Source organism: Canis lupus, chromosome 31, assembly GCF_048164855.1.
Source record: "Canis lupus baileyi chromosome 31, mCanLup2.hap1, whole genome shotgun sequence".
NCBI classification, from domain to species: Eukaryota; Metazoa; Chordata; class Mammalia; order Carnivora; family Canidae; genus Canis; species Canis lupus.
The window spans coordinates 17,803,517-17,831,199 of NC_132868.1; the positions used below are offsets into that span (position 1 = coordinate 17,803,517).

A 27,683-nucleotide genomic window follows, 5' to 3' on the forward strand; every position below is an offset into this window, starting at 1 on the left:
GAAGATTTTTTTAAATAATGCATTTCCCCTTATGCTTTTAGTATTTACCACCCTATTTAGGCTTTTGGAACTGCAGAGTATTCACATAAATGCAAACACCTTCCTATAGTCCAAAAATAGCATTGAATTTGTATAAATTAGGTCTTTGGGGAACCTATTGCCTTTAAATGCTTTCAAAGCATTAATTCAATCTACCAATATTAGTTTATATTTATTATTTTCTTGATAATTTGTTTTTTAAAATACTGGGTATCCTTGGAATTTGGTTTATAAGTCATCTGTAACTCTTGCTTGTTGCCTCCCTGAGATCCATGAGTTTGTTCTCAGGTACATAAATAAAGCTTAACATATAGAATAAATATGTGATTTTATCTAGGAAAAATGAGCAATGAGATTTAAAACAAGAAGATACCCTCCGATCCGTCCCCTGCACCCCAAGGAGTTAAAATGACTCCTGCCAGGGATCTGCAATCTTACCTGGTAGGGGAAAGATTTTCAGGACTCTCAAGCTGCTCTTGTCCAGGGTTCTCCCCATCATGACTGCTTTCCAGTATTTCTTCATTCTGAAGAGAAAGAAATTTTGGTAAGATGGTCTATTTTATTTGGGGGCTGTATAGTTTTCTTTCCTCTAATTTATTTGTTCTGTTTGTTTTTGTTTTCAGTGTTCTAGATGAGCACCACGTCGGGTCCCTCATCTTTCTTTTTCTTTCTTGGGTTTTTTCCCAAGTCCTCTGCAGATCTGTTACAGTTTGCCCTTCGGGCTTCCTTTAGAAGCATCAAAAACTCTTTCTCAAAAGCAGGTATCCTTTTTCCTTAATAATGAACGGCTATTAATAATAATGTACTCCTCCTTCTTCCCGGTTGACTCACAATAAAGATTCAGAGTTTGAGCTAAGGGCAACAAGTAAAAAGATCATTTGATTCAATCTCTCTTTTTTTTTTTTAACTTCTGGAGGTAAGAAATCAAGATCTGGAGAAGTTGTGACCTACCCAAGACCAGAAAGTGAGCTAAAGACAGAGATGAGATAAACCCAGAGTCCACTTTCACAGGCTGGTAATCACAAGTTCATTCTAGCATGCACTGTGTCCTAAATCAGCTGGTTCCTTAGGTGGTACAGATTGGTCACTGGTATAGACTTGAAGCCAGCTTGTGGTCGGTAACCCTGCTCCACTACCTCCCATCTGAGACCTTGGGCAAATTCACTGATCCCCTCTGCCTCAATTTCCTCCCCTTAGAACATGGACCCCATGGCACTATCTACCACATAGGGCTGGGGCTCTTTTTCAGAATATTAGGCATTTAATTCTCAAAAAGAGGCAAAATTATTTATTTTACTCTCAATAAAACATAGTTTTAACAAGGAAATGAATTTGTATAACATTGATAGCAACCAGAGTATCTTAAAGGTATTGACTAATAATTAACAAGTAGATAATTAGCCAGCATTTGAATTCTTCCTGCCTGCCAGGTTCTGTTTAATGAGTTATTTTATACTGTCACAAAAGGGAGTATAGATTTTGAAAAAGCCATCTTGCAGAAGTATTGTTTAAGGAAATTTAATGAGTAAACATAAAGATTCTATGTAAATTAGAGCTGGAAGGTGAAGGACAAACTTCCCCAGACGGAGGAACAGATGAGAAGTCTCCTTGTAAAAGAGATGAGAGTGATAGGCTCTCAGCTCATTGTTGACAATGCAAGAAGAAAGGCCTGTCAATGGATTAAACAGAAAGCAGTCAAGGTAAGGTTTTTGGGTTTTTTTATTCATAATGCCAACCACAGAAACAGCAATTCAAAAATGTCCAATGAATGAAAGAAAATCATGGATCTTTGATCTTTTTCACTGATGCCCTATCAAATCTGACATATCCAGAAAGCAAGCTAACAAATAAAGGGTTCTTTGGGATACCAGTTTAGCATTCAGCTCATACAAAGACAATCTTAAGTTCCAAGTTCATATTTGTTTGTTTGTTTGTTTTTAAACAGGATATCATGGGGCACCTGGGTGGGTCAGTGGTTGAGTATCTGCCTTTGGCTCAGGTCATGATCTCAGAGTCCTGGGATCGAGTCCCACATCAGGCTCACCACCGGGAGCGTGCTCTTCCCTCTGCCTATATCTCTGCCTCTCTCTGTGTGTCTCTCATGAATAAATAAATTAAATCTTAAAAAAAAAAAAAGAGTATCATTTCACTAAGAATCTAAATTTTTAGTTCCTTTTATTACATATATTTGACCAGATACTAGTATATATTTCTCATTTCAGTCAATTTACAGAAATAAATACCAGTCCCTAGATTCAAACCAATCTAGTTATTTTCACCACACTATACCAAAGCTCTTTCTTCACATTTTCTATATAACGTTGAACTAATTACCATGGCAGTTAATGTTACATGGCATGCCTTTCTAGTTCCTCCCCTGTGACATTACTATGCCTGAAATACCAGCTGGACTTGGACCTTTAGCCTTATTGGTCTTTGGATCTCTCAAAATAATATGGGACCTTCATCAAGAGTAACCACTATTGGGACTATGAAGGGTGGAGCAGCAACATGGCAGCGCCTGGTGCAGGTGACCCTTTCAATACTAAGAGTGGACAGGCCCCTGTGGCTCAGCGCATCGACCCGACCCTGGAGAAGGTGACTCCCACGCAGCTGTAGTTCATGCAGCAGGTGGAGCTCGCCCAGTGGCAGAAGAGGCTGCCGCAAAGGCGGACCCGGAACATCTTGACCCGGCCTGCTGCATCGGGGCCGTGGTGTTAGCTATTTATGGCTACACCTCCTACTCCGTGTCCCAGGAGCGTTTCCTAGATGAGCTGGAGGATGAGGCCAAAGCTGCCGTGAGCCCGAGCCCACGCGAGGGCATCAGGACCCTGAACCAGGTGGACACTGCATGTCTCCAACCCGCTGGAGCCCCTTTCACGTGGTGGATGATACCCGGTGACCCTGTGGAAATCCAAGCCTGCACACAGCATTGATGGCCTCAACCTTGAACGATGATTGAGCCCAAGAATTTATTGCATTTGGCCAGGTCAAGGGAGTATTGCCCACCTTATACAAACTGTGTCCACTGAGCCCTTCTTGCAGTTTCCTTTTTTGAGAGCTGTATAACTTTGGCTTTTCTTAGGCTTTCAGACTTTGTGGTTTACCCTCTTTACCTCCCCGGGGCTTAGCTGTTATGGAGGTGGCAGCTGTGTGTAATGTTGGAGCCTAAAGTAGGAAAGATGGAGTTAGGTTGAGAATAATAAACTGAGTCACCTCTAAAAAAAAAAAAAAAAAAAAAAAAAAAAAGAGTAACCACTATCACTAACAAAGCTTCCTCTCACTGTAAAACTTACTACTGCTTATAAAATGAATTGTGCTTTTTCCAACTCTTTTGTTGGTCTATTTTAAGTGGGGTATGTTGTAGTCTTTTCTTTCATGACAACCTAAGGGCAGAAAAATAACAATGACTCAAGTTGTACAGGTATGGACTGTCATCTTTTACACTGAATGATGATGTTCTTCTAATTTATAGACTTTGTCATGCATGAGACATGGGCTTGCTGAAATGCCTGGGCATGGACTTGGTTGTGTTGACCCATATTCCTGGGACCACATGTTAGACAGCTGGTGTCAGGGTAGAGAAAGAATCCTCTGTAGATCAAGTTCAGTGGAATGTAACACTGCTGCCATTGAGAATGTGATGGGAAGGACCCACAGCAGATCTGGGTACTGCTTTAATAACCTGCAGGGAGGTAGTTAACTATACTGTATCCCAATGCTTTGTTAAGGTTTAGACAGATTGGTTGTGTTCCAGTGCAGTAGCTTTCAAAGGCTGACCATGCCCCACAAAAAAACATCAAAACATACATACACATGTATTGTGATTTATAGTAAATCTATATTTGATTGTGTTCTGTTTCTGGTACAGATCTCCTAAAACCTGTAATTTCCTACATTGATGAGTCATGAAGTTTTCTTTTGTTATTCATAACATCCCCTTTTAACCCCACCAGAGTTTATGTTAATAAGGTAGCTTTTGGAAAGCACCAAAGAATGGGGACTGAATGCCAGGGGAACCAACCACATAATTAGAGGGTTGAACTTTCATTTCCCTGACCACCACCACTTCCAGGGAGGGGAGGAGGGCTGGAGATTAAGTTCAATCACCAATGGCCAGTGGTTTAACCTGTCATGCGTATGTATTGAAGCCTCCATAAATACCCAAAAAGAGAGCCGCTGTGTTGGTGAACACATGGAAATGGGGGGAGGGGGGCACTTGCTCAGAGAGCATGGAAGCTCCATGTCCCTATACTTTGCCCTATGCATGTGTTCCATCTGGCTGTTCCTGAATTACACCCTTTTAAAATAAACTGGTAATCTAGTAAGTAAAATGTTTCTCTCAGTTCTGTGAGCCACTCTAGCAAATTAATCCAACCCAAAAAGGGGGTCATAAAAAACTGATTTACAGCAGGTTGGTCAGAAGCATCAGTGACAACTTGGACTTTCCAAATGGCATCTGAAGGGGGTCAGGGAGCAATCCTCCTTAACCTGTGGGACGTGATGCTATCTCTAGGTAGATAGTGTCAGAATTTAGTTACTTGCTTGGTTGTGCTGGACACACACACACACACACACAAAATAGACATATATATAGCTGATGTGATATACTCTATTTTTAAATTAGGCTATCCCTGTGGCATTCTATTCTTTTTATTTATTTTTAAATGCTTGTGAACCACCAAATTGAGCTCACTATCACCATTGTGACTTGCATTTTGAAAACCTTTTAGAGAATGAGAAACACACAGATTCTTCATGTGAGAGGTAGACCTGGGTGGGAATCCTTGACTTAGTTTTTATTTAAAAGTGACCTTGGGCAAGACTCCTTTGCACCTTAGGTCTCTATTGTAAAAGACTTACTGTATCCGTATCAGAGTGTGGTTGTGGTGATTTGAGATAAGGAATGAAAGTACTTAGTACAGAGAAGACTTGATAAATGGTATTTATGGCTGGCTCTTTTTTTTTTTTTTTAAGATTTTATTTATTTATTCATGAGAGACACAGAGAGAGAGAGAGGCAGAGGGAGAAGCAGGCTCCATGCAGGGAGCCTGATGTGGGACTCCATCCCGGGACTCCAGGATCACGCCCTGGGCCGAAGGCAGGCACTAAACCGCTGAGCCACCCAGGCGTCCCATATGGCTGGCTCTTTAATATCTACTTTGTAGGGATTAAAACAGGTAATGTACGTAAAGCACCCAGGCACAATGACCTTCAGTAATTGCTGGGCACTTTGTACATGCTCGTATATATTAGAGACCCCTTATTTCCCACTAGCTGGGAGGTGTTAGCCAAGTCACTTAGGCTCCCTGGGCATTTATTTTCTTCTGTATAAAGTAAGGGAGATATGTAAATTGGCTATGAACCATCCCTCTGCTTATAATATCAAATACCAACATAGGTGCTATTGCTTCTGATTTTAAGATGAAAGCTAAATTGTAGCCAGATTACTTTTAGGGAAAAAATTTAAATTAAGCTTCCTGAAAGCTCTAGAAGAAAGACTACATATTTACATAAATGCTTGCTTTTTTCAAATACTGGTCTTTTTGTTCCTTTTATTTTAAATAATGAACCAAGAAAATTGACCACAGACCAAATGACCAATTGCTGCTATATTTTTTGTTAGAGATTCCCTAGGAGCCTCGCTGAATTATACAATGATGCTTTTTTATATTTTTTAAATCTATTTTTAAAATGTATCTATTTCAGAGAAAGAAAGAGCACACATTTGCCAGGGGAGGAAAGAGGGACAAGCTGACTCTGCCCTTTGCACAGAGCAGTCACAGGGCTCAATCTCAATTTCAATCTCATGACCCTGAGATCACGACCTGAGATGAAACCAAGAGTTGGGCGCTTAACCAACTGAGCCACCCAGGTGCCCCTAAAATGATGCTTTTTTAAAGCAGAGCAAAAAGTCTCTGTGAAATCATATCCTGTTTCCCTTCAATCAACCCTGACTTAGAATTGCCTCTAGGGCATCTCACAGAGTAGATTTTCTCAGCCAACTGGTGATTTAAAAGGGAATTGACCCCTAAGCCACCCTATTGGAGAGCCAATCCAGTGCAAATGCTCCTCCCCATTTATGTGCATTTTATGCTGAAGAAAAAAGATGACAGCGATAGGAGGCAGCTGCCAACTGCTCTGGATGCAACGTACTCCATGTACCCCCATTTCTACCCCAGCCTCTTCCCAGTTTTCAAAGTGACATCAACCCACATACAGGTTCTCTAGAAGCACCTTGAATGATGACTTCCTATGTCTTCTCAACAAATACATAATCTAATTGTTTTCAATTCTCACATATTTTGAAGAAAGATGTGTTTCAAAATTGAGAAAACAGCCTAAGTGCCTAGCTTGAAGGAATCTTGTTAAAAAACTTTATTTCAGGGGAACCAGGGTGGCTCAGTCAGTTGGGTGACTGACTCTTGGTTTTAGCTTTTTTTTAATGGCAAATATTTCCAGAAGGGTTAAGGAGCTATCAGTCACTCATCATCCATGCAGTGCTATAAACTAGCTCATTCAGATATTCTCGCACATCTAGTCCAGATCAGCTATATTGGGTTGGGTCTTCCAAGAGGGAGGATAGAGAAGAAGGTTTTAGCACATGTTATAGACTAAAACCCTTTGGAGGAGAAGGGCAGGCTTGAGAAGACAGGCATGAGTAGTCCTGAGGCTTTAGGGAAAGGTCTCAAATGCAAACTTTTCCTATTCAAAATTTTTCCAGGATCTCTTTTCTCTAAGACCTTGAAATCCCCAGCCAGATGGTAGTAATTAATTCAATGATCTCACTGGTAACATTGGTTTTTAAAGGCTGGACTAATACTCTAAACACTGTTTATAATATTTTGTTTGTGGGAAAAGTGTCCTCTTTGAAAACTGTAACATTGTTTTAACAGTGATTTACAAGTCTGTAGTTCTGTTTAGAATATTAGAAATTAAGGGGCACCTGGGTGGCTCAGTCGTTTAAGCAGCTGCCTTCGGCTCAAGTCATGATCCCAGGGTCCTGGGATGGAGCCCTGCATCAGGCTCCCCATTTAATGGGAAGCCTATTTCTCCCTCTCCCCACTGCTCATGCTTGCTCTCTCTCTCTCTCTCTCAAAATAAATAAATAAATAAAATCTTTCGGAAAAAAATAATAAAATATTAGAAATTGAGAAACATGTTGCAAGATACCTTTCTCCCATTCCCAACCCAAGAAAATGTGAAAGAAATAAGTGTGCTGGGATGCCTGGGGGGCTCAATGGTTGAGTGTCTGCCTTCAGCTCAGGGCGTGGTCCCAGAGACCCATGAGTCCCACGTCAGGCTCCACTGGAGGAGCCTGCTTCTCCCTCTGTCTATGTCTCTGCTTCTCTCTGTGTCTCTCATGAATAAATAAATAAAATCTTAAAAAAAAAGAAAGAAGTGTGCCAAGGACATTGAAAAGAAGTGGTCCACATATCTAGAATTTTCTCAAGCTATTTGATTTCATGTGATTTTAACCTCAATGCATAAATGACAATGTAACTTAATTCTTATGTCTATAAATTTTAACTCACAAATAAAATCACAAGTTTGATAAGTACTTCATTAGATAAATTTTGGTCCCTAACCTATTTCAAAAATAATTTCCACATAACCTCAAGGTCAATTGGCTGACTCTCATTATTGGGGTGTGGGGAGGGTGGCTACAGCTCATAGAAAGAGAGGGTGTGGGTTGCTGTTCTAGATCTATAAAACCCTACAAATGTTGGATTTGGTCTTCATCAGTCCTCACTCTTTACTGTTTCTCCTGAGTGCTCTATATTAGCCAACAAATTCATCCAATGAGGAATCCAAGACGGAAACTTCAAGTATCTTCAGTATCTTCTTTCCCTACTAAATATTTTCCCTTTCTTTTCTGCTTTGGTCTTTATTCATCATTCATCACACTTTCTTGATAGTCTAGTTTATTCTAGACAACTGGGGAGAGAACATCAGGATGGATGGGTATAAACTCTACCCACCTCCCTTTTCCTGTCATTATTAGGCTCTTAATACTGGAGTCACATCCAGACTGTGACACCTGCTGGCAGCTGGTCCATCTGCCTGCCTTCTTCTAGTCTACTCTTCATTGTCATACCAGAGTCATCTTTCTAATACATAAGTGCCTTTCCTAGCAACAACTCCTAACCAAAGCTTTCAGCAACCTACCTCTCTGGCTTTCTCGAAACATTTTCAGAATAGCCTATGCCCCTTCAGACTTTTGAGACTTTATACACTTCCCCATCTTGACTGCCCTTCTCTGTCTTATCCCTCTCAAAGTTGTATTTATTTTGCAAAGTTAAGTTCAAACGCCATCTCCTTTATAAAAAATATCCCCAATATCCTTGTTATGAACTGTTCCCTCTTCTGCCTCCTACCATGCTTTATTCCTTCTACTGGCAGTATGTCATCCTTCTCTACATTAAATAAATTATTTGAAATATGTTGTTTCCCTCATGAAACTTGTAAGTTTCCTGAGTTTAGACCCCATGTTAGAATTATTTCCATATGACCCATAGCAATTGCCTTAATATATATTAAATGGAGCTGAATAAGACATCTAGATTGGACCAACCAAACATTTTAGTCATCTCAGTTTTTTATTGGTCAAATAGCAAAGTCAACAGTGGTCTTAACTGTTACTCTCTCATTTTTTCATATAGCTCCCTCAATGAAAGTAAATTTTCATAGATGAATAGAATCACACCCTTACTTCACTAAGTTCTGGAGTCTATATTAGCCTAAGAGATCCATATCCACCTCTCCTTTATCCCAAGTCTTTATGACCTATGAAAATATAGCCTCTTGACCAGTGTGACCAAAAATGCAATCATTATACCACCTGTATTCTAGTTACCAAATTAAAAATTTTAAATTTAAAAGTTAAAAATTCAGATTCCTGGACCATATTCTAACCCTCCTGAATCAAGATCTCTGAGGGTAGAGCTTGAGAATCTGCGTTATTAATAAGCTTCTCGGGGCTGCAATACATAGGAAACCTTGACAATCTTGGTTCTAGAAATTCTTCAGAAAGCTTAGTTGGGAGTTGCCTCAAAGATTTGGTGGATTCTCTGAATGATCAGACTTCAAGCACCATAGAGGCTGAATGCTGAAATGTGCTTATAGTTTATGCAGCTCTCCCACTGAGAATCAGAAAGATAAATGAAAGCTTTGGGGATTCAAAAGAGTGAGAAAGCAAGGAACTGAGTTTGGGCCTGATCTATTATCATTTAGCAAAACAGTACATATTCAAGATTAGGAGAAGTTACTCAGTTTAAGACCTGAATATGACCTTCCTTCAGCTACTTTTCATCTTTTATACAGAACATTCTATCTATAAACATGGGATTAAATGGGAAACTAAAATTACCAACAATCTGCTATATGTGAGGCATCATGCTAAGTACTTCCCATATATTTCTCATTTTAAAAATTTTGCTATTTTTTTATTTAATATTATTATTATTGAAGTCATATAGTTCTCATTTAATCAACCACCTGTAAAGTTGCTTTAGCCCCATTTTGCAGAAGTGGAAACTTAGAGCATAAGAGATTAAATAAACTGGTAGTTAGGTAGATTAAGCAACTAATGGACTATAGGTAAATGGATTAAGTTAAATAAGAAAACTGTTGGATTAAATAAACTACAAGTTTCAAATCCCAGGTCCACCATTTACTGGTTGAGTGACCCTTAGGGAAACGCACTTAACTTCTCAGAGTCTCAACAGCATCACAGATAAAATGAAGGAAACATCATCTTCCTCATCATCTTCTTCAAGGCCCTAAGGATTTGTCATGAAAAGGGTACATATAGCATGATGTCTGGGCTTCATCGGTGTTAACAACTCTTCTCTCACCTCCCTAATCTATAGCCTGTAGTCTTGGCTTTTTTTTTTTCTTTAATTTTTATGAAGGAGGCTGTTGGCAGCCTCAAAGGGCCTCTGCTACTGTAAGCCACTTTAACAGGTACGCAGGAACAGTTTGTTGGTGCTCACAGCCAGTAGCTCTACCTTTATCCTGAGGGTTCACATTCATGAAAAAGGAATTTTCATCACCCTTTGGCTTCTTTCCAGCTCTGAAGAAGCTATGATATGAGCGGCCAGGGAAAGCAAGCTCCTGTGAGTCATGCTTTCAGCTTCCAGCTGATGATGTAAAGCACCTGAACTAGCCACATCACCACAGCCAGCAACCACAGAGAATCTCCTCCACTGCTAGGCTTTCCCAGACCACGTCAGTGAGTCTAACACATGGCTGCACAGCTGCCAGATGGCCCAGAGAGCCTCAGACAGCTTGCCAAGTTTAGTTGAAGTTCCTTCCAACAAGTAAAGCAAGGATTACACTACCTGAGAAGATGGAATGCCTTTTTTGGAAATGAGTTCTCTGATGATGACAACTTCATACCACGATTTTGTTGAAGTATTGGTGACTCTAGTGGCATCATGAGTGGTTTTGGTTTTTGGTTTTTGTTTGTTTGTTTGTTTGTTTGTTTGTTTTGTCTGTGAGCATTTATCCAAGGAGGGCAAGGTGAGCCATTTTTCACAATGTTTTGATTTGCGCTATGGTTTCATTTCATCTTTGTAGTCTAGGCCTAAGGTCAAGGATGTCAGAATTGTCATCAGAGTTAGACGTTATGCTTCTGGTCATCTGTCTTGGACAGTGGTCACAAAACACAAGCAGCAGTGATCGTTCTTGGTGTTAGTCAACCTCCTTGTCCCCCTTGTAATAAACTACGAATCACACAGACGTGACTCTTTTTTCTAACGTTTCTTTAATTTTACTAGTTTCTTATATATTTTGGGATGATGGTTTCCCTGGTTAAACTGCCTCCCTTGTCAAATGCTAATTGCATTTATTGGTCGTGAATCAATTTTTAAGTCTACAATTTAGGGATTTCATTCATATATCCTCTTCCTTTCTACTCACAGTCAGTCATAACTATATGGATTCTGCTCACACTTCTCATAGCCTTGGTGTTTAGAAGTAGAAGTCTGAGCAGCCTCTGTTTGCCAAATTGAGGAAGTCTGGCAGACTCTTCCTACCCTGCTTCCTCCACTGCCTTGACTATTAAAATACATGTTGTTGCAGGAAAAGCCCTTTACTAAATACACAAACAAGGGAACAATAAGGAAAAATAAAAACAAAAGCCCAGGACAATTGTAACACTGGCTTGCTCCAACTTACCAGTACCTATGCTATTGGTGATCTGCCTGCATATGAAGGAGCCAGCATCCTAGCAGGATGGGCTTGGAGCCTGAATTAAATAAGCAGCATGGCCAAAAAAGAAACCAAAAGTCTGGTGGTCAGAACTTCTTGGATTCTACTCAACATTTTCCAACCCTATAGGCCTCTGATTCTTCCCCTGCTCTAGTTCCTGCATTGTCTATTCTTACCAACATACAAAATTGGAGTAAATAATAAATGTAGCTTATGGAAAAATTTGTCTTAAATACCTTAAAGTCCTGAGACTTTTCCCTGAGAAAAGGTGCTTTATGCTTACTGACTATAGTTCCTTTTTTTTCCTCAACAAATAAAACAGCAGCACTCGTTTTTATTGTTCACAATTATTGAAATAATTTGCTCGAATTTGGAGTCTTTTATATGAGAACCTCCACATACACACAATTCCCATGGCATCTTTATAGAGTAGACCATAAATATATTGTCTAAAGATGAGCAAAGAAAATCAGAGAGCTATGAGATAAGTTCAAATCACATTGTGGGTGAATAGGAACAGCATGGAAGTTCAGGGGCTGGACATGTGCTTCAGTGCACTTGACACAGCTCTTACCTCCAAAGATGAGATTCTCTGAAGTCCAGGGTACACATCAGGATAGGGTGATGCTCAGTTTTGAAAATGATCACAATTAAACCTGTTTTATGTCACTCAATAATTCCACAGACTCCATGGATGTCAAGTCTGGCAAAATTTCATTACATATGCCCATTTCAAACTCTTTTTTTTTTTTTAAGATTTTATTTATTTACATGATAGAGCATGAGCAAGGGGGACAGGTAAAGGAAGAAGGAGGAGTAGACTCCCCACTGATCAGGGAGCCTGACATAGGGCTCAATGCCAGGACCCCAGGATCATGACCTGAGCCAAAGGCAGATGCTTAACCAACTGAGCCACCCAGGCACCTGCTATTTACTCTTTTAAATGGCTGATCATGATTGTGTGAAACTGAAGTTTGTTACTTAACTCTGGGAAGAACAGTAAAGCAATTTCTCCAACCACAGGAGATTCTGAAATAACTGCAGCAATGCCCTCATCTGCCTAAACTACAAAAGGATGACTAAACAGACAAAAGAATTGCAGGTTTCTCTCTCTAAGAGTAGTCTGCTGGGAACGCCACTTCCCACATTGTTTCTGTCTTGAGGAAGAAAAGTCTGAGACCTGCTCTCTGCCTGACTCTGTGATGGTTGGTGGAAGACATGTGGGGTCCTCTATTCAGACACACTGGGCACAGATGGTGAATCCAAACTGTTGCTAAAGCGCATGTGACTCATGCTCTACTGGCTTCTGCTTTCGGAACCATTCCATCAGCCAGATACTCAATTTTTAGTGAGGCAGGGGCAAAAGGGCCCTTTCTAGGATTGCTTTTGCAGTGACATATTTTTTATTTGAGTCTTGAAATATAATGTTACTTTACAATTATACAGTGCTTGGCAATTTTCAAGTTTCCATTTGCTGCTCAAAATTAGTTTCAGATGATAGCTGTTGTTATCCCCATTTTTATAGAGGAGAAATGGAGGCTTAAAGTGGCTTATGTGGCTTCAATGCGGGTCTGCCTAATTCCAAAGCTTATAGTTTTCTGTTAACCTTTATTTTGAAATATTATGGATTCACATAAGGTTGCAAAGAAACATAAAGGAAATTTCATGTACCCTTCCCCCAACTTCCTCTAATATTGATATTTTACACAGCTAGAGCATAATATTAAAACCAAGAAAGTGATGTGAATACAATCTACAGAGTTTATTCAGAGCTCACCACTTAGGCGTGTGTGTGTGCGTGTGTGTGTGTGTGTGTGTGTGTGTGTGTAGCTCTATACAATTCAGTCAGGTTTTTTGTACATAAACCACACATTGTTCTACCAATTTTAAATATGAAGTCAGATTATAGGAATGCACAAAATGACTTTTCCTTCAATAACATAATATCTACCAACAATTACATCCATGACCATAACCAGTTTTTCTTTCTTTTTTTTTTTTTAGATTTTACTTATTCATTCATGAGATACACAGAGCGAGGCAGAGACACAGGCAGAGGGAGAAGCAGGCTCCCTGCAGGGAGCTTGACCCGGAACTCCATCGCAGGACCCCGGGATCACGACCTGAGCCAAAGGCAGATGCTCAACCACTGAGCCACCCAGACGTCCCACCAAATTAGTTTTTCTAGTTGCAATTAAGAAGAAAGAAAAGGGGATCCCTGGGTGGCGCAGCAGTTTGGTGCCTGCCTTTGGCCCAGGGCACGATCCTAGAGACCCGGAATCGAATCCCACGTTGGGCTCCTGGTGCACGGAGCCTGCTTCTCCCTCTGCCTGTGTCTCTGCCTCTCTCTCTCTCTCTCTCTCTGTGTGTCTCTCATGAATGAATAAATAAAATCTTAAAAAAAAAAAAGAAGAAAGAAAAGGAAGAAATCCTATAAACCTCAGCTCTTGAGAGCAGTAGTCTGGAAGTGTGATAGGTATGGAGAGGGTAATAACTCTCCCATACCTCTCTCAAATAAACTTCATTTATTGGTAAGTATGGCAACAATACTCTCTCATGTCAGAAATTTCTATCTATAAAAGAAAAAGGTGGTCCTACCTTGACTTCAAATTTAGTCTCATCATCTTCCTTTTCTAATGTCCCTGTATAAGTTTCCTCAGATGTTCTCTGAAGAGGAGCTAGAGAGATAAAGAAAACATGCCATTAATTTGGCAACTCAGCTTATAAATAACCCAGAGTGTGTGTGCCCTGGCTTGGATGAGCAGTTGGACTGGGTTGGGCTTAACAAAGCTTAATTGAGCTGCTGTGGTGATTTCCGAGGTGGGAGATGAAATTGCAGGGGAAGGAGAGATGCAGAAAAGAAATAGCCCTTGACCCCAGGCATTTAACATTTGATCCAAAGAGACAAAAGTCACACAGACCACTACAAAAAACACCAAACTACAACAAATCAGTAAATGTAATGTGGTTAAAACAAGAGAATTTCCATCATTCCCATTTTTAAGGCTCAGCGAAAAGGTCACTTTTCTTCATGAAGTCTTCCTTGACATTCAAACTTCATGGATTATTTTCTGTACTGCTGCTTTAGCATTTATCTTTGTACCATATAATACTGCAGTTGATGTTGCTCTTGGATTAGAAAACCAGATTCAATTCTAGATACCACATTTATTGGACATATATATATTTTATACTATACAAGTAATTTGTCCTTATTACAGACAACTTAAAAAATGCTAAAATCTTACCACTTAAACACAACCATTTCCTTAAAGAGTTCTCTTCCTCTTTCTCTCTCCACATACACACACTCATGAAACCCATCCCCCCACACACTCACATAATCATACTATGATATACAAGAGAATGTCTATGCCAGCCCCAGCCAGGAATTGTTGCTAATCTAACAGCTGGATTATGGAACCACATATATTAGTGGATGAGACAACTATGTAAAGAATGAATTAGCTGAGTCAAGATGGAACTGGGCTGTCTTGCTCTTGCTCTCTTCCCTGTCTGTCACCCTCCCTTCCTTTCCACAGAGCTCATAGGACACCTGGGAGATATCCCCTCTTTAGGCATTCGGCTTTAAGAATGGGACTTGGGGAAGTGAAGCCCTGGTTAGGCCCTGAGGCTTTCTAACCCAGCATTATCAGAGGGCTGCATTGGGCATGATTGCTGCGAGGCTAATAAGTAATTTCTACGTTCCAAAATGCCATCCACCTAATGCCCCCAATATATCACACTGATTCTTATCTGTGATGAACTGTGGCCTCCAGAGATTCCTCCCAACCTTCAGGTTCTGTGAGTCAACTGGAATCAGCTGGGGCTTTCTATGGAAGTTTTTCATTGATATTATTGCAATCTGTAGTGAAATACACTGTTTGCTGTTCTTGGTTATATGACCACTGAAGCTACTTCATAACAGTGAACAATCCTTTGAGCTCCTCACTCTCTGCAGGATCCCTTTAAACTGAGTGATTGCAGGCATAATAACTGGATGCTAGAAGTGCATACATTTTAATTGGCAACACCCACGACTGAGAAGCACCACCCTTCCCACTGTAAGTACAACAGAGAAGTTGAAGGCAGGGGCAAGGAGCCACATTGCCAGCATTTGAGTCTTGCTCTTTCATGTACAAGACTCATTATTATCAGAGTAATCTCTGTGCCTTAGTTTCTTCATCGGTAAAGTGTGGAATAATGAGAAAGCCTCTAGTATAGGGTTGTTATGAGGCTTAATGAGTTAATATATGCAGTGTTTAGATCATGGTAAACAGTACATTTTAGCTATTATAGCCACAAAAGAATTTTTCACATTCTTTATAAATGTTAGGTTAAATGCTGTACCCAAGGCACCCAGCTAACAAGAGTCAGAGCCAAGATTCCAGCTCCCTCATGCTACTTGCACTGTGAAATATAATGGTTTGTCCTGGAACAGACTCAGTTACTAAGGAGGAATCAGATAAATGTGTTTGAAAATCTTGTTAGTGACTTGCCTGAATCCACACTCAGCAGTTACTATCCAAAGCAAAAGTGCAGAATTGTTCTGCAAAATGAGCAAGATGTCTGGCCAAAGACAATGATACCCATTCAGACACGACAAAGATCTACTTATGCTAGAAGGGTCATTATCCATGATGAGATATTGTATTTGAAAAAAAAAATGAGAAACAAGCTATTATTCCGGCTTTATTTACTTGTAACAAACATATATCCCTTAAAACAATGACAGAGGAAAAATCACAGAAATGAACACAATTTAGTTTTGGAAAGGATCTCTAAATAAGAATTTAGGAGAACCAGGTCCTATCTCTAGCCATCCAAAAAGATTTCTCTGTGTGTGAATGTCTGTTTGTATGTGTGAGCAGGATGTGTGCATAAGTGTATTGAGTGTGTCTGTGTGTGTGTGTGTGTGCACATAGAAAATTCAAAAAAGAAATGTACTAAACTATTATCAAAGCTTGATTCTAAAAAGTGGAATGTGTAATGGGAGACAGGGGACTGTCAACCATATGAAATGGAGAATTACCAAAAGACTCCATAATTTTCAGATAAATAAAAACCAAAAGAATTTGTTTCCAACAGATCTACACAACAAGAAATGCATAGGAAGTTCTTTACCCTAAAGAGAATGACACAAAGTGATGATTCAGATCTACAATAAGGAATAAAAAGAATACTGGAAATGACTGAATAAGGGAGTAGATGTAAAAGACTATTTACATAAAACAAAAAAAATACTGAGTTATATCTGAGCATATATCTGAGAAAAGCAATGCAAAGAGGTATGCTAAAAAGCCAATAAGGGATTAAAACAGAACACTAAAAAAAATTGCTAACCCAAAAAAAGGTAGGAAAGGAGGAACAGAAAGGGGAAAATGAGAAAATAAATAACAAGTAACAAAATTGTAGCTCTAAATCCAACTATATCAACAATCACATTGTAAGTAAATGGAAAAATACTCCAATCAGAAGGTAGAGGTTAACAGACTGTATTAAAAAGTCAATCCCCCACCCCCCCAAAAAAAGTCAAGGCCCAATTATATGCTGCTTACAAGAGCTATACTTTAAAAACAATAGAAGAATGGAAAAAATATATTATGCAAATACTAAGCATAAGAAAGCTGGAGTGCTATATTAATAGCAGACAAAATAGACTTCAGGACAAAGAGTATTACTAAATATAAGGAGAGAAGAAGAGATGTTTCCTAATTATAAAAGAGCCAGTGTATCTGGAAGATATAACAATTATGAACATATATGTGCTTAATAGCAGTTTCAAATAACGGAGTAACAAATAACATATATAACATATCCAAGAGCAGTTTATCCCAGGAATGTAAAATTGTTTTAACATTTGAAAATAAATCATGTAATCCACCATATTAACAAATAAAGGAGAAAATTATATGATCATTTCAATATACGCACCATGAAGAGCATCTGAAAGTCAACAATCATTCTTGATGAAAACTCTCCTCAAACTAGGAAGAGAAGGGAACTTTCTCAACCTGATAAAAGGTGTCTGTGAAAAACTTACTGTTAATATCATATTTTAAGGTAGAAAAGGAACTCTTTGCCTTAACATTGTGAAAAGGATAAAGATGTCTGCTCTCACCACTTCTATTCAACACCGTACTGGAGGTCTCAACATTATAATAAGGCAAGGGCGGAAAAAGCATAAAGACTGAAACAGAAAGATGACCTGATTATACTTTATTCAAAAATATATTCCTATTTATAGTTAAATATGGTAAATCATATTTACTATACAGTTACAAAAAAAACCATGAAATATCTAAGATCTCTACACTCAAACCAGTATAGTATATTGCCAAATACCATATCACTTCACTCATGTGAAATTTAAGAAAGAAAAAAATGAGCAAAGGGATAAAAGAGAGAGGCAAACCAAGTAACACACTCAAACTATAGAGAATAAACTAATGATCACCAGAGGGGAGGTATGGGGGTGCGGTGGGGGGAGGGGGGCACAGCTGGGTTCAACAGGTGATGGGGATTAAGAAGTGTACTTGTCCTGATGAGCACTGGGTGAAGTATGGAAGTATCCAATCACTATCTCGTACACCTGAAACTAATATTACACTGTATGTTAACTAACTGGAACTTAAATAAAAACTCAAAAAAAGAGCAAACAAAAACCAAAACCAAAAAATAACTATAGTGCCAAGTATATATCCCAGGACCCTGGGATCGAGGCCCACGTTGGGCTCCAGGCCCACGTTGGGCTCCCTGCTCAGCAAAAAGCCTTGCTTTTCCCTCTTTTCCCCACTCATGCTCTCTCTCACTATCTCTGTCTCTCTCTCTCTCAAATAAATAAAGTCTTTCAAGATCTAAATAAATGAAGAATTATAACATCTATGGATTGAAACTCAATATTGGTATGATAACAGTTTTCCCCAAATTGACCTAAAAATTCAGTTCAACCTCCATCATAATGTCAGCAGAAATTGAAAAGTGAATCTAAAATTTATATGGAAATGAAAATAGTCAAAATAATCTGGAAAAAAACACATATGACTTATACTACCCGATCTCAAGGCTTACTAATAAGTTATTGTAATCAAGACCATACAAGACTGGTGTAAGGACCTATCTATTGTTTTATCTTTACAAAGAACCAACTTTACATGGACTGCTAATAGAATCTTGTGAGCATTTTAAAGGTCCTTAGTGGAGTCTATTTCATACTGATGTTATTTGCACATTTATATTATTCATCTTCTAGACTATGAGCATCTCCTTGTACACAGGCACTTAATTTTACCTAACTCTATAAAGTCTGCAATGCCTGTACTATCCATATCTATAATTTATTTTAAATAATATTTGTGACAACACCTACAGTCTCAACCCTAATAAGCATTATGAAACATAAGAGCACAAAGCTTCCTTCCCCAAATAACCTACCCAAGGTGAAGGGCTGGCTGGTTTTTGGTGACATCCATTTTGGGGAGGACTCAGGATGAGGGGCCACAGGTTGCACTGGGCGAGTCTGTCTGGCTGCCAGTTTCATCAAACTCATTTGCCTCTTGTGAAATATTTCCTGTACATCGCACAGCTTCTGCAGTACTTCCTGGGCTTTGGCCTACAGGAACAAAAGGAAAACATGACCAGGTCACTCTGCACAGGCCCTGAGGACATGAAGCATTCTCTTACTCCCATCTTCCCCTCCTCCCCCAGCCTCACTTCCTTCAGGTGACCCTTCCATCCATATGCAAGTCCTGGCACAATTCACCCTGCACCAGTATTGTGATTCTGAGAGTTTGCATCTCTCACCTGATAGATAATGATCATATCCTTTCCTTTTCAGTACTGTATCTCCATGCCTAGAACACTGCCTAGCACAGAGCGGTGCTCAGTAAATATATATTGAGCAGATAAATGTTCATGAAGCTATGTCCATTAATAGTAGAAGAGGATGCCACAGACTATGAATAAAGAACATCAGGCTACTTTACAAAACAGGAGGATTTCAAAATAAGAGGTGTGCCCTGAATAAAGGTTCTGTTGCAGAAAACAGTTTAAGGGTTCTGGAGGAAAGAGTTGCCTACATCCTGAGGCACGATTCAGGGAACCCCAAATACCGAAGGGTAAACATTTAAATTTTATTCTGTGAGACCCCCTTCCCTATACATAAGTAGTAAAGAAGTAAACTAAAAAAATACCAAGGGAAAGATGAAACTCACAGACATTCCCCTAACTGATCATATGTTCTAAGGCAGAGATTTAAGAGAGTAAGAAATAAGCCCTGTAGGGGCATCTGAGAGGCTTAGTCAGTTGAGCATCTGCCTTTGGCTCAGGCCCTGATTCCAGGACCCTGGGATGGAGCCCCATGTTGGGCTCCCAGCTCAGGGAAAAACCTGCTTCTCCCTCCCCTCCCCACTTACTCACTACCTCTGTCTCTCTCTCAAATAAATAAATAAAATCTAAAAAAAAAAAAAAAAGCAAAACAAAACAAAAAATCTCTGAGTTTCGCCAAGGCCTAAATTCAGCTGAATATGTTTCTTCTGTCCTTGCTTCCAGCATGATATCCCTATACCTCTATTGGGTCAAGGGAAGTGGGTAGTCTTTTCTTTGTCATGCCAACTCTGACGGATGTCAGACATCTCACATTTAACATCCGTCTCCTGGATTTTAGCCACCAAAGAAAGGATCCAAAATTAGAAGAGCTCAACCACCACAAGCCATATAGGGTGCTCTGAGGTTGCCTAATTCTGAAAGTACAGGCTCAGCAGCACACACTCAGGGAGGTTGCCACATTTTGCAACTAGAAAAGTATACTTGTCTTTTTTATGATGGGCCATCTTCTGAGGGAAAGAGCCAATTGCCCTGAGGGAGAAATACCATGTCAGTTATGGGATAACTGTTCCTCTACAGTTACAGAGGATCCTATCAAGGCTGACCTCTACTCCAAGATCTAGTGCTAGTCTCAGACCTTATAGAGTCAAGAGTACAGACCTGGACAGTCTGATACAATAACCACTCGCCACTTGAGGCTACTGACACCTAAAATGCAGCTTGTCTGAATTGAGTTGTGCCATGAGTGTAAAATACACACTAGATTTTGAGGACTTAGAATAAAAAATAATGTAAATAATAATTTTTGATATTGATTATAAATTTAAACAGTATTTTGGATATTGGTTAAATTAAACATTATAAAAATTTATTTCACTTGTTTCTTTTCACTTTTTTAAATATGGCTACTAGAAAATCTTTTTTTAAATTATTTATTTATTTATTTATTTATTTATTTATTTATTTAATTTTATTTATGATAGTCACACACAGAGAGAGAGAGAGAGGCAGAGACACAGGCAGAGGGAGAAGCAGGCTCCATGCACCGGGAGCCCGACGTGGGACTCAATCCCGGGTCTCCAGGATTGCGCCCTGGGCCAAAGGCAGGTGCCAAACCGCTGCGCCACCCAGGGATCCCTGGCTACTAGAAAATCTTAAGTCATATGTACAGCTTGCATTATGTTTCTATTGAACAGTGTTGGTCTGGACTAGGGGTCAGCAAAATTTTTCTGTAAAGGGCCAAACAGTAAATATTTCAGGTTTTGCAGACCATCTAGTCTATTACAACTACTGCCCTCTGATGCTGTAGCACAAAAGTAGTCATATATAATGTATAACACATAAATGAATGAGTGTGGCTGTGTTCTGATAAAACTTTATTTATAAAAGTCAATGGCAAGCAGCTTTGGTCCACACACTATCATTTGCAGACCCGTGATCTAGATTAAGGTGGAGCTTGTGTTTAAAAGGTCTCTTCAGAGAATGTGTCTCTGGCCTCAGGAAGCTCAGGTGTACAGTGGACAGCTATGGTCCAGATCCCAAATGAAACCAAATCCCCTTATGTCAGAGTGATAGCAATGCCAATTTGTATTTCTGGGGGGATGGTGATGACACTCGGTGGCCAGCTCAGTTATAAGCTTGAGAAAACGGAGTCATAGGTGTTAACTGCTGCACAAATATCAAGAAATCTGACTGAAAGGATGTCTGTCAAATTGGTTTTGTATGGTGTAAACCCTGATGTGAGGTCAGTGCCACATGCTGGAGCCCTGTGACTCACCACTTGGACTGGGCAGGACTTGAATCACCTTTGCTTTCTTGCATCTCCCTCTTAAGATCCCAGGGTGAACCTTGGAAATGGTGAGGTGGTCAGAAGAGACCCTAAATCTAAACTCAGATGAAGGAGGAGTTGGTGCAAGATATACAACTGCATCCCCTCTTCTTCTCTTTCCTCTTTTTACTTGCAAAGCCATTATCCATACCACAATCAGAATTATCTTTCCAGGATGTAAACCTGATCATATAACTTCTATCTTTAAATGCCCTGCTGGGATAAAGTCCAGACTCGTCAGAAAACACTGGATCTTTCATCAACCAACCCTGACTTCCCTCTAGTCTAACCTCCACTTGTCCCTACTTCTCACTCCAGCCTCCAGCTATGCAATTATGGGAACATTCTTATTTCTAGTCTGCCCTCTCACCTCCTTGCCTTCTGCTGAGGTTCCCTCCCTCTGCTTTGTCTCACTTAAAAACTCCTACCCAATCTTCTAGGCCAAATTTAGGCAATTTCTCTTAAGAACACCCTGACCTCCCCAGGCTGAGCTGACCTTTGCCTCCCCTATGTGCCCCACTGTCCCTTCCATTCCATATGCTCTTGGACAACAGGCAGTTACTGAGGACATGTTTGTCTTCCACTAAACTGCTAGCACCTAAAAAAAATTAAGTAAGTAAGTAAATAAATAAATAAATAAATAAATAAATAAATAAATAAACTGCTAGCACCTTCATTATAGAGATAGTGACCTTCATTATTGTACTCCTAGAATACAAATAAAGCACAAACTAGGTTCCCAGTGAATACTTAAATAATTGAATCTTGCTATTTGTTACTGTGATTGTTTTATTTTCTAGACTGGGTGGTGAAAGTGGACAAAGGAGAAAAAATCAAAACAGCAGCACTAAGAGGGTAGCACAGTAGCAATATATTGCAGAAAAGCACTTGAAAAGACTTAGACAGGGTGGCTGCTATAAGAACAAAAGTTTAATTGTAGATGTAGTTTTGATAATCACTTTTCTTAAATATAACAAATTCAATTATTTAGACATAGAGTATCAGTGTTTTAGAAATAAATTTTATTTTCTCAAATAGTTTTAGAATTACAGAAAAAATTATAAAATAGTACAGAGAATTCCCATATAGACTACCCAGTTTCCCCTATCTTAACAGTTTACATTAGTATGGTACATTTCTCACAAATAATAAAACAATATTGATATGTTATTTTATTATAAAAATAAATTATTATTATTATTATTATTATTATTAAATAAAGTCCATATTTTAGTTAGATTTCCTTAGTCTTATCTAATATACTTTTTCTGCCAGGGGCCACTCCAAGATCCCAAATTATATGTAGTTGCCATAACTTCTTAGGCTCTTCTTGGCTGTGGCAGTTTCTTAGCTTTTCCTGGTTTTTGATGATCTTGACTATTTTGAGGAGTATTGGTCATATATTTTGTAGCATGCCCCTCAGCTGGAATTTATCTGACGTTTTTCTCATGATTGGACTGGAGCTATGAGTTGGGGGGTGTAAGACCATGGAAGTAAAGTGCCATGTCCATCCCATCATATCAAGGGTACATCATATCTGCATGACAACACTGTTGATGTTGTTGACCTTGGTCACCTGGCTGAGGTCGTATGTGTAAAGTCACTTCACTATAACATCACTTTTTGTCTCTCCCTCCCTGTACTGACAAAGTGAGCCACTATGTACAGCCCCATATTTAAGGGTTGGGGAATTTGCTCTATCTCCTTGAGGGCAAAGTATCTACATAAATAATTTAGAATTCTTCTACATGGGAGGTTAGTTTCTTCTGCCCCATTTATTTATTCCATCATTTATTTGTATCATATATATTTATTCAAATTGTTCTATTATTGGCCATGGGGAGTTCTTTTCAATTGCCACCTATGTCCCATCACTGTGGTTTGTTGTTTTGTTTTTAATAGTTCCTTCTGCTACTACAAGATGCTCTAGGATCATCTTGTATATTCCCTGTCCCAGCCCTAGAATCAGCCATTTCTCCAAGGAGCTCAGGTCTCTTTTATTGAAGAATGGTATTAGACACCAAGATCTTAGGGGTAGGTGTGCTCGTTGACACTGGAAGTCTCATTGCTTCTAGACTATTTCAACTGTCAAAATAAAAAGGTACATGTGTCTGTACCATATCTACATTAACATGTATCTAGGAATATTTCTATATGTGTAGAGTACTAGTTTTGACAACAAAGTCATTACTCCTCAGTGGATAGAACTTTCTCTGATACAACAGGATATTTAAATCTTATAACCTAAAATTTTACTTCAAACCCATCAAAAGATGGGCTCTGGGGATAGTTTGATTCATTTGACATATAGAATTTAAAAAATTATTTATCTTATAATCCTCTCCTTTCCCTATATTTCTGCCTGTTTTCCAAGATGGTATATGAAGTTTTATTCATTTCCTGGTAGGTGGTATGGCTAGGAATTTTGCTGAAGTTGGCCAGAACAGCAGCTGTGGCCACAAATCTCCCTGGTTGACTGAATACACTAATTTGAGCAGCTAATGGAGTTGGAGCTAGGTGAGACTATTCTGCCATAGGAATCTGACCTGGAGCTACCAATACCAGGTCTGCAGTGTAGAACCTACACCAGATGGGGCTTCTCTTTCTTCCTTCTGCAAGGAAGCAGAGGGTCCTTGTGTTGCGAGAAGGTGTCTGCCTATCCATCCCCCACCCCTTACCATGTTCATACCTTACCACCAAAAGGCTTCAGAGAAAGAACATCATTAAGGTACAACTCCACACTGAGCTGCCCCCACTGTACTTGACCCACTCTGCCACCTGCCCGCCACTTGCTCAACAAATACGGATTGGACACCAGGCAAAGGTTAGGCACAGGGATACAGAGATGGATAAAGCTCCTGCACTTCAGGAGTTCCCAGTATAATAAGCACGACAGACATTTAAGTAAATAAGTAGAATGCAGTATGGTATATAACATATTACAGCAAAGGCTCTTAGCCTGAATCCATGGATGGACTTCAGGGTATCCCATAAAAACTAACTATAAAAGTTATATATGCTGGATATTCCCCATTAGTTGCCCTACTACATCTTCTTTTCCCTGCTCTGTGTCCCAGGAAGCTGACCTCTAAAGACTCTGTTGAGTAGGCTCACATGCCTATGGGTTTTTAATTGGTTTGGCCAATGGGTAGCACCACCAGGAAATTCAAGACAGGGAGCAAGGACAGTTGGGATATATATTTCCCCATTGGTGGTCTCATCCCTCTGCCCAAGGCCATAGCTCTTAAAGCATCTTTCACAGTCACAGCTATAGTGCTTCCTGGGATCTCTTTTGTCTTTGAGGCCTTTGAGGCTTCCTGGGATCTCCTTTGCCTTGAGGCTGGTAACTACTTTCTGTTTCTTGTTAGCCCCAGGGACCTTCACCATCCCTACTGGGTTCCCCAAATCCTGTCCAAATCTTTGTAAAAAGTGCCTGCATCAAACTCCTTCAATCACTTTGAGTATGCTCCCTATACTGGGGATCACTTGAGCCAAGACCTGGAGAATGAGTAGAGATAATGGGGGAGACTTTCTAGACCAAAAGTAATGGCATGTGCAGAGGACACAGGGCTAGAGGTAAGCTGGCACAAGTGCACCCTGAAAGAATGTGAATTAGATTCCGTGACTCAAAAGAATAAGGTCCTATAGGAAAGATACATACAAGGTGATGTGAATCTCAGAGGAAGGTGTACTATACATAATTCTTCTGATTTCATAACAGAATGCTCCTCTCAAAATGCAAATCCAATCAAGTTATTCCCCTGCTTAAATCCTTCAGTGGCTTCCCACTGCTCTTAGAATAAAGACCAGACTCCCTAATATGGCCCACAGAGCCTTGCTTCATCTGCCTCTCTCTTATATCACCCCAAACACCCTCCCTTTGCTCTCTGTATTCCAGCCATCCTGACCTTTGGGTTCTGCACTTGTGCCAGCTTCCCTCCAGCCCTGTGTCCTCTGCACATGCTATTACCTCTGGTCTGGAAAGGCTCCCCCATTATCTCTACTCATTCTCCAAGCCTTGGCTCAAGTGATTCCCAGTCTAGGCCAAGTTCTTCTGTCACATACCCAGCAGGATCCTAAATCTCTCCTCCAGACCACTTATCTCAGCTTGTACATATTCTTATGTTTTGTGTTTGACATTTATTAATGCTAGCCTCTCCCACTAAGTTTCATCAGGTATGGAACCATGTCTTATTTCTTCTCATTGCTGTGTCCTCAGCACAATGCATGATACACCAGAGATGCTCATGAGTATTTGGAGAGAAATGAATGACTGAAGGTGGTATTTGGGTGAGATCACAAAGGGTCAGTTTGCCAGGAAGCACAAACCAAGAGTCTAAGATGCCACCTGAGAATTCTGGAACCGGTGAGCCTGCTCAATACAGATTTTCTTACGTAACAGGCAAAAGGTCCCCCAACGCTTTCTAACTGCAAGATGAAAATAACCCAGAAATATTACCTTTACATCAATGGTGAGTATCAACTCAAACTGGCTGTAAAATTCCATGTGGCTGGGCAACTGGTACTCCTTCGCCGTACTCAGGAATGCCTCGATGTCATTCAAGGCAACGTCAACCCCCTCTCGTGACTGGCACTTGTCTACAGCTTGGGAAGCCAAAAGGTAGATTCCTGTTTCACACCACTGGCTGACCTTTCAAAAGAAACACAGTGCTCTATGTAATCAGCCTGACCACAACTCAGCCACCACAACCATCAAGGAGGTCTGAGCTCATATGTGGTCTAGAAGGATCCTGAAGCAATGGAAAATTGTTCTGGGACAGAATAAAGTTCATAGGTCTAACCACTGTCAATACAACTATAAGGTGGACAAACCCAAACTAATTTTACATCTGTCCATTTCTCAGGAAGTCAACTAGTCAGTAAAAAGAATTGTATAAACGTTCTTCTCTTTTACACTGACAGTAATTGCTACATCTCCAAAGGAGGAAAAGTTACGTATTCTTAGGTTTGGTCTAACCATTGAGAAATGTAACTAATGACTTTTGGAGTTTGCCTTCTAGGCCACTCATCTTGTGTCCTAATTGATTATAAGAGCATATGTTGACAAGGCATTAGACCTGGCCTGTACATGTCTTCCTAGGGGAGGGAATTTTTTTTTTTTTTTTTTTTATTTACGATAGTTACACAGAGAGAGAGCTAGAGAGAGGCAGAGACATAGGCAGAGGGAGAAGCAGGCTCCATGCACCGGGAGCCCGACGTGGGATTCGATCCCGGGTCTCCAGGATCGCGCCCTGGGCCAAAGGCAGGCGCTAAACCGCTGCGCCACCCAGGGATCCCTGTTTTTTTTAACAAAAACACTACTTTCCTCTGTCCACATTTGCATTTACTGGCATTTGTCCTTCCTAGGGAAGCATCCAAGAATGCAAAGCTTTATAACTCAGGACAGCAATACTCAAATTTTCCAGAATGCTGGGATGAAGTCAAATAGGTGATGAATTCTAACATTTCAATTTTTAAAAGATTAAACAGAAAGATAGGGGCCCTTGTGCTGCCTGAATATTTATGTGGAAAGAAGCTGCTAGTGCAAGTATATCTGTATTTCCATTTACCATGTGACCTGAAGAGCTATGTAAAATAACTATCCAGGGGGAAAAGAGCAAAACAAAGCACTCCAAAGTAGTTATCTCTAAGGGGGAAAATTATAGCCAATTTACATTTGTTTTTATTTTTTCCTTAAATTCCTTATACTAAATGTGTACTACTTTGACGATAACAAAACATAATAAAGATATTTAAACATTAATGATTACCACCATGTGGGGATGAGGAGGGGAATGGATGTGTAGGTGTCCATAACTAACTCTTTTCCTTCTCCTCCTTCCTACATTTTTGGATTTTCAAAATAATGCAAATCATGCTTTGACATACACTATGAAAACTTTCTCTTGAAACATCATGCCTAGATTCATAGAAAACATTAAGTTGGGGTCTTCCAGAGAGTCAGAGCAGGGACACATACACACACACATACACACACACACACTCCACACACTAACATTAGACTATTTAACTATGGAGTAGAAATGGAGTGAGGAAAACAGCAGCTGATCCTGCAGAGTTCACACACAAAGCAGTCTGTGGACCAGGCCCTCCTGAGCCACTTGCTTCTGGAACAGTTGTATTTTATTGACATTACAATCCTTTTGGCATTGGGATGATGTAAACAGCCTGGGTGTGTGCCCCCAGCCATCAGAGAGAAACAGCTACAGGATTGGAGCATGCTGACTCATGGCCATGAGCCACATGCTGCCTGCAA

The 27,683-nt window shown here is 39.9% G+C and overlaps 1 protein-coding gene across 4 annotated transcripts in view; it reads right to left on the minus strand.

Moving 5' to 3' along the window:
- MCF2L2 (MCF.2 cell line derived transforming sequence-like 2) overlaps positions 1-27,683 on the minus strand; it is a 237,866-nt gene that overhangs the window by 91,141 nt on the left and 119,042 nt on the right. For all 4 annotated transcript variants that reach the window (XM_072807545.1, XM_072807546.1, XM_072807547.1 and 1 more), the window contains 4 exons: positions 25,866-26,057; positions 18,688-18,865; positions 13,852-13,931; positions 478-563 (listed from right to left, as the gene is read on the minus strand). In XM_072807545.1, the coding sequence (XP_072663646.1) occupies positions 478-563; positions 13,852-13,931; positions 18,688-18,865; positions 25,866-26,057 (536 nt within the window). The remainder of the gene's footprint in view (positions 1-477; positions 564-13,851; positions 13,932-18,687; positions 18,866-25,865; positions 26,058-27,683) is intronic.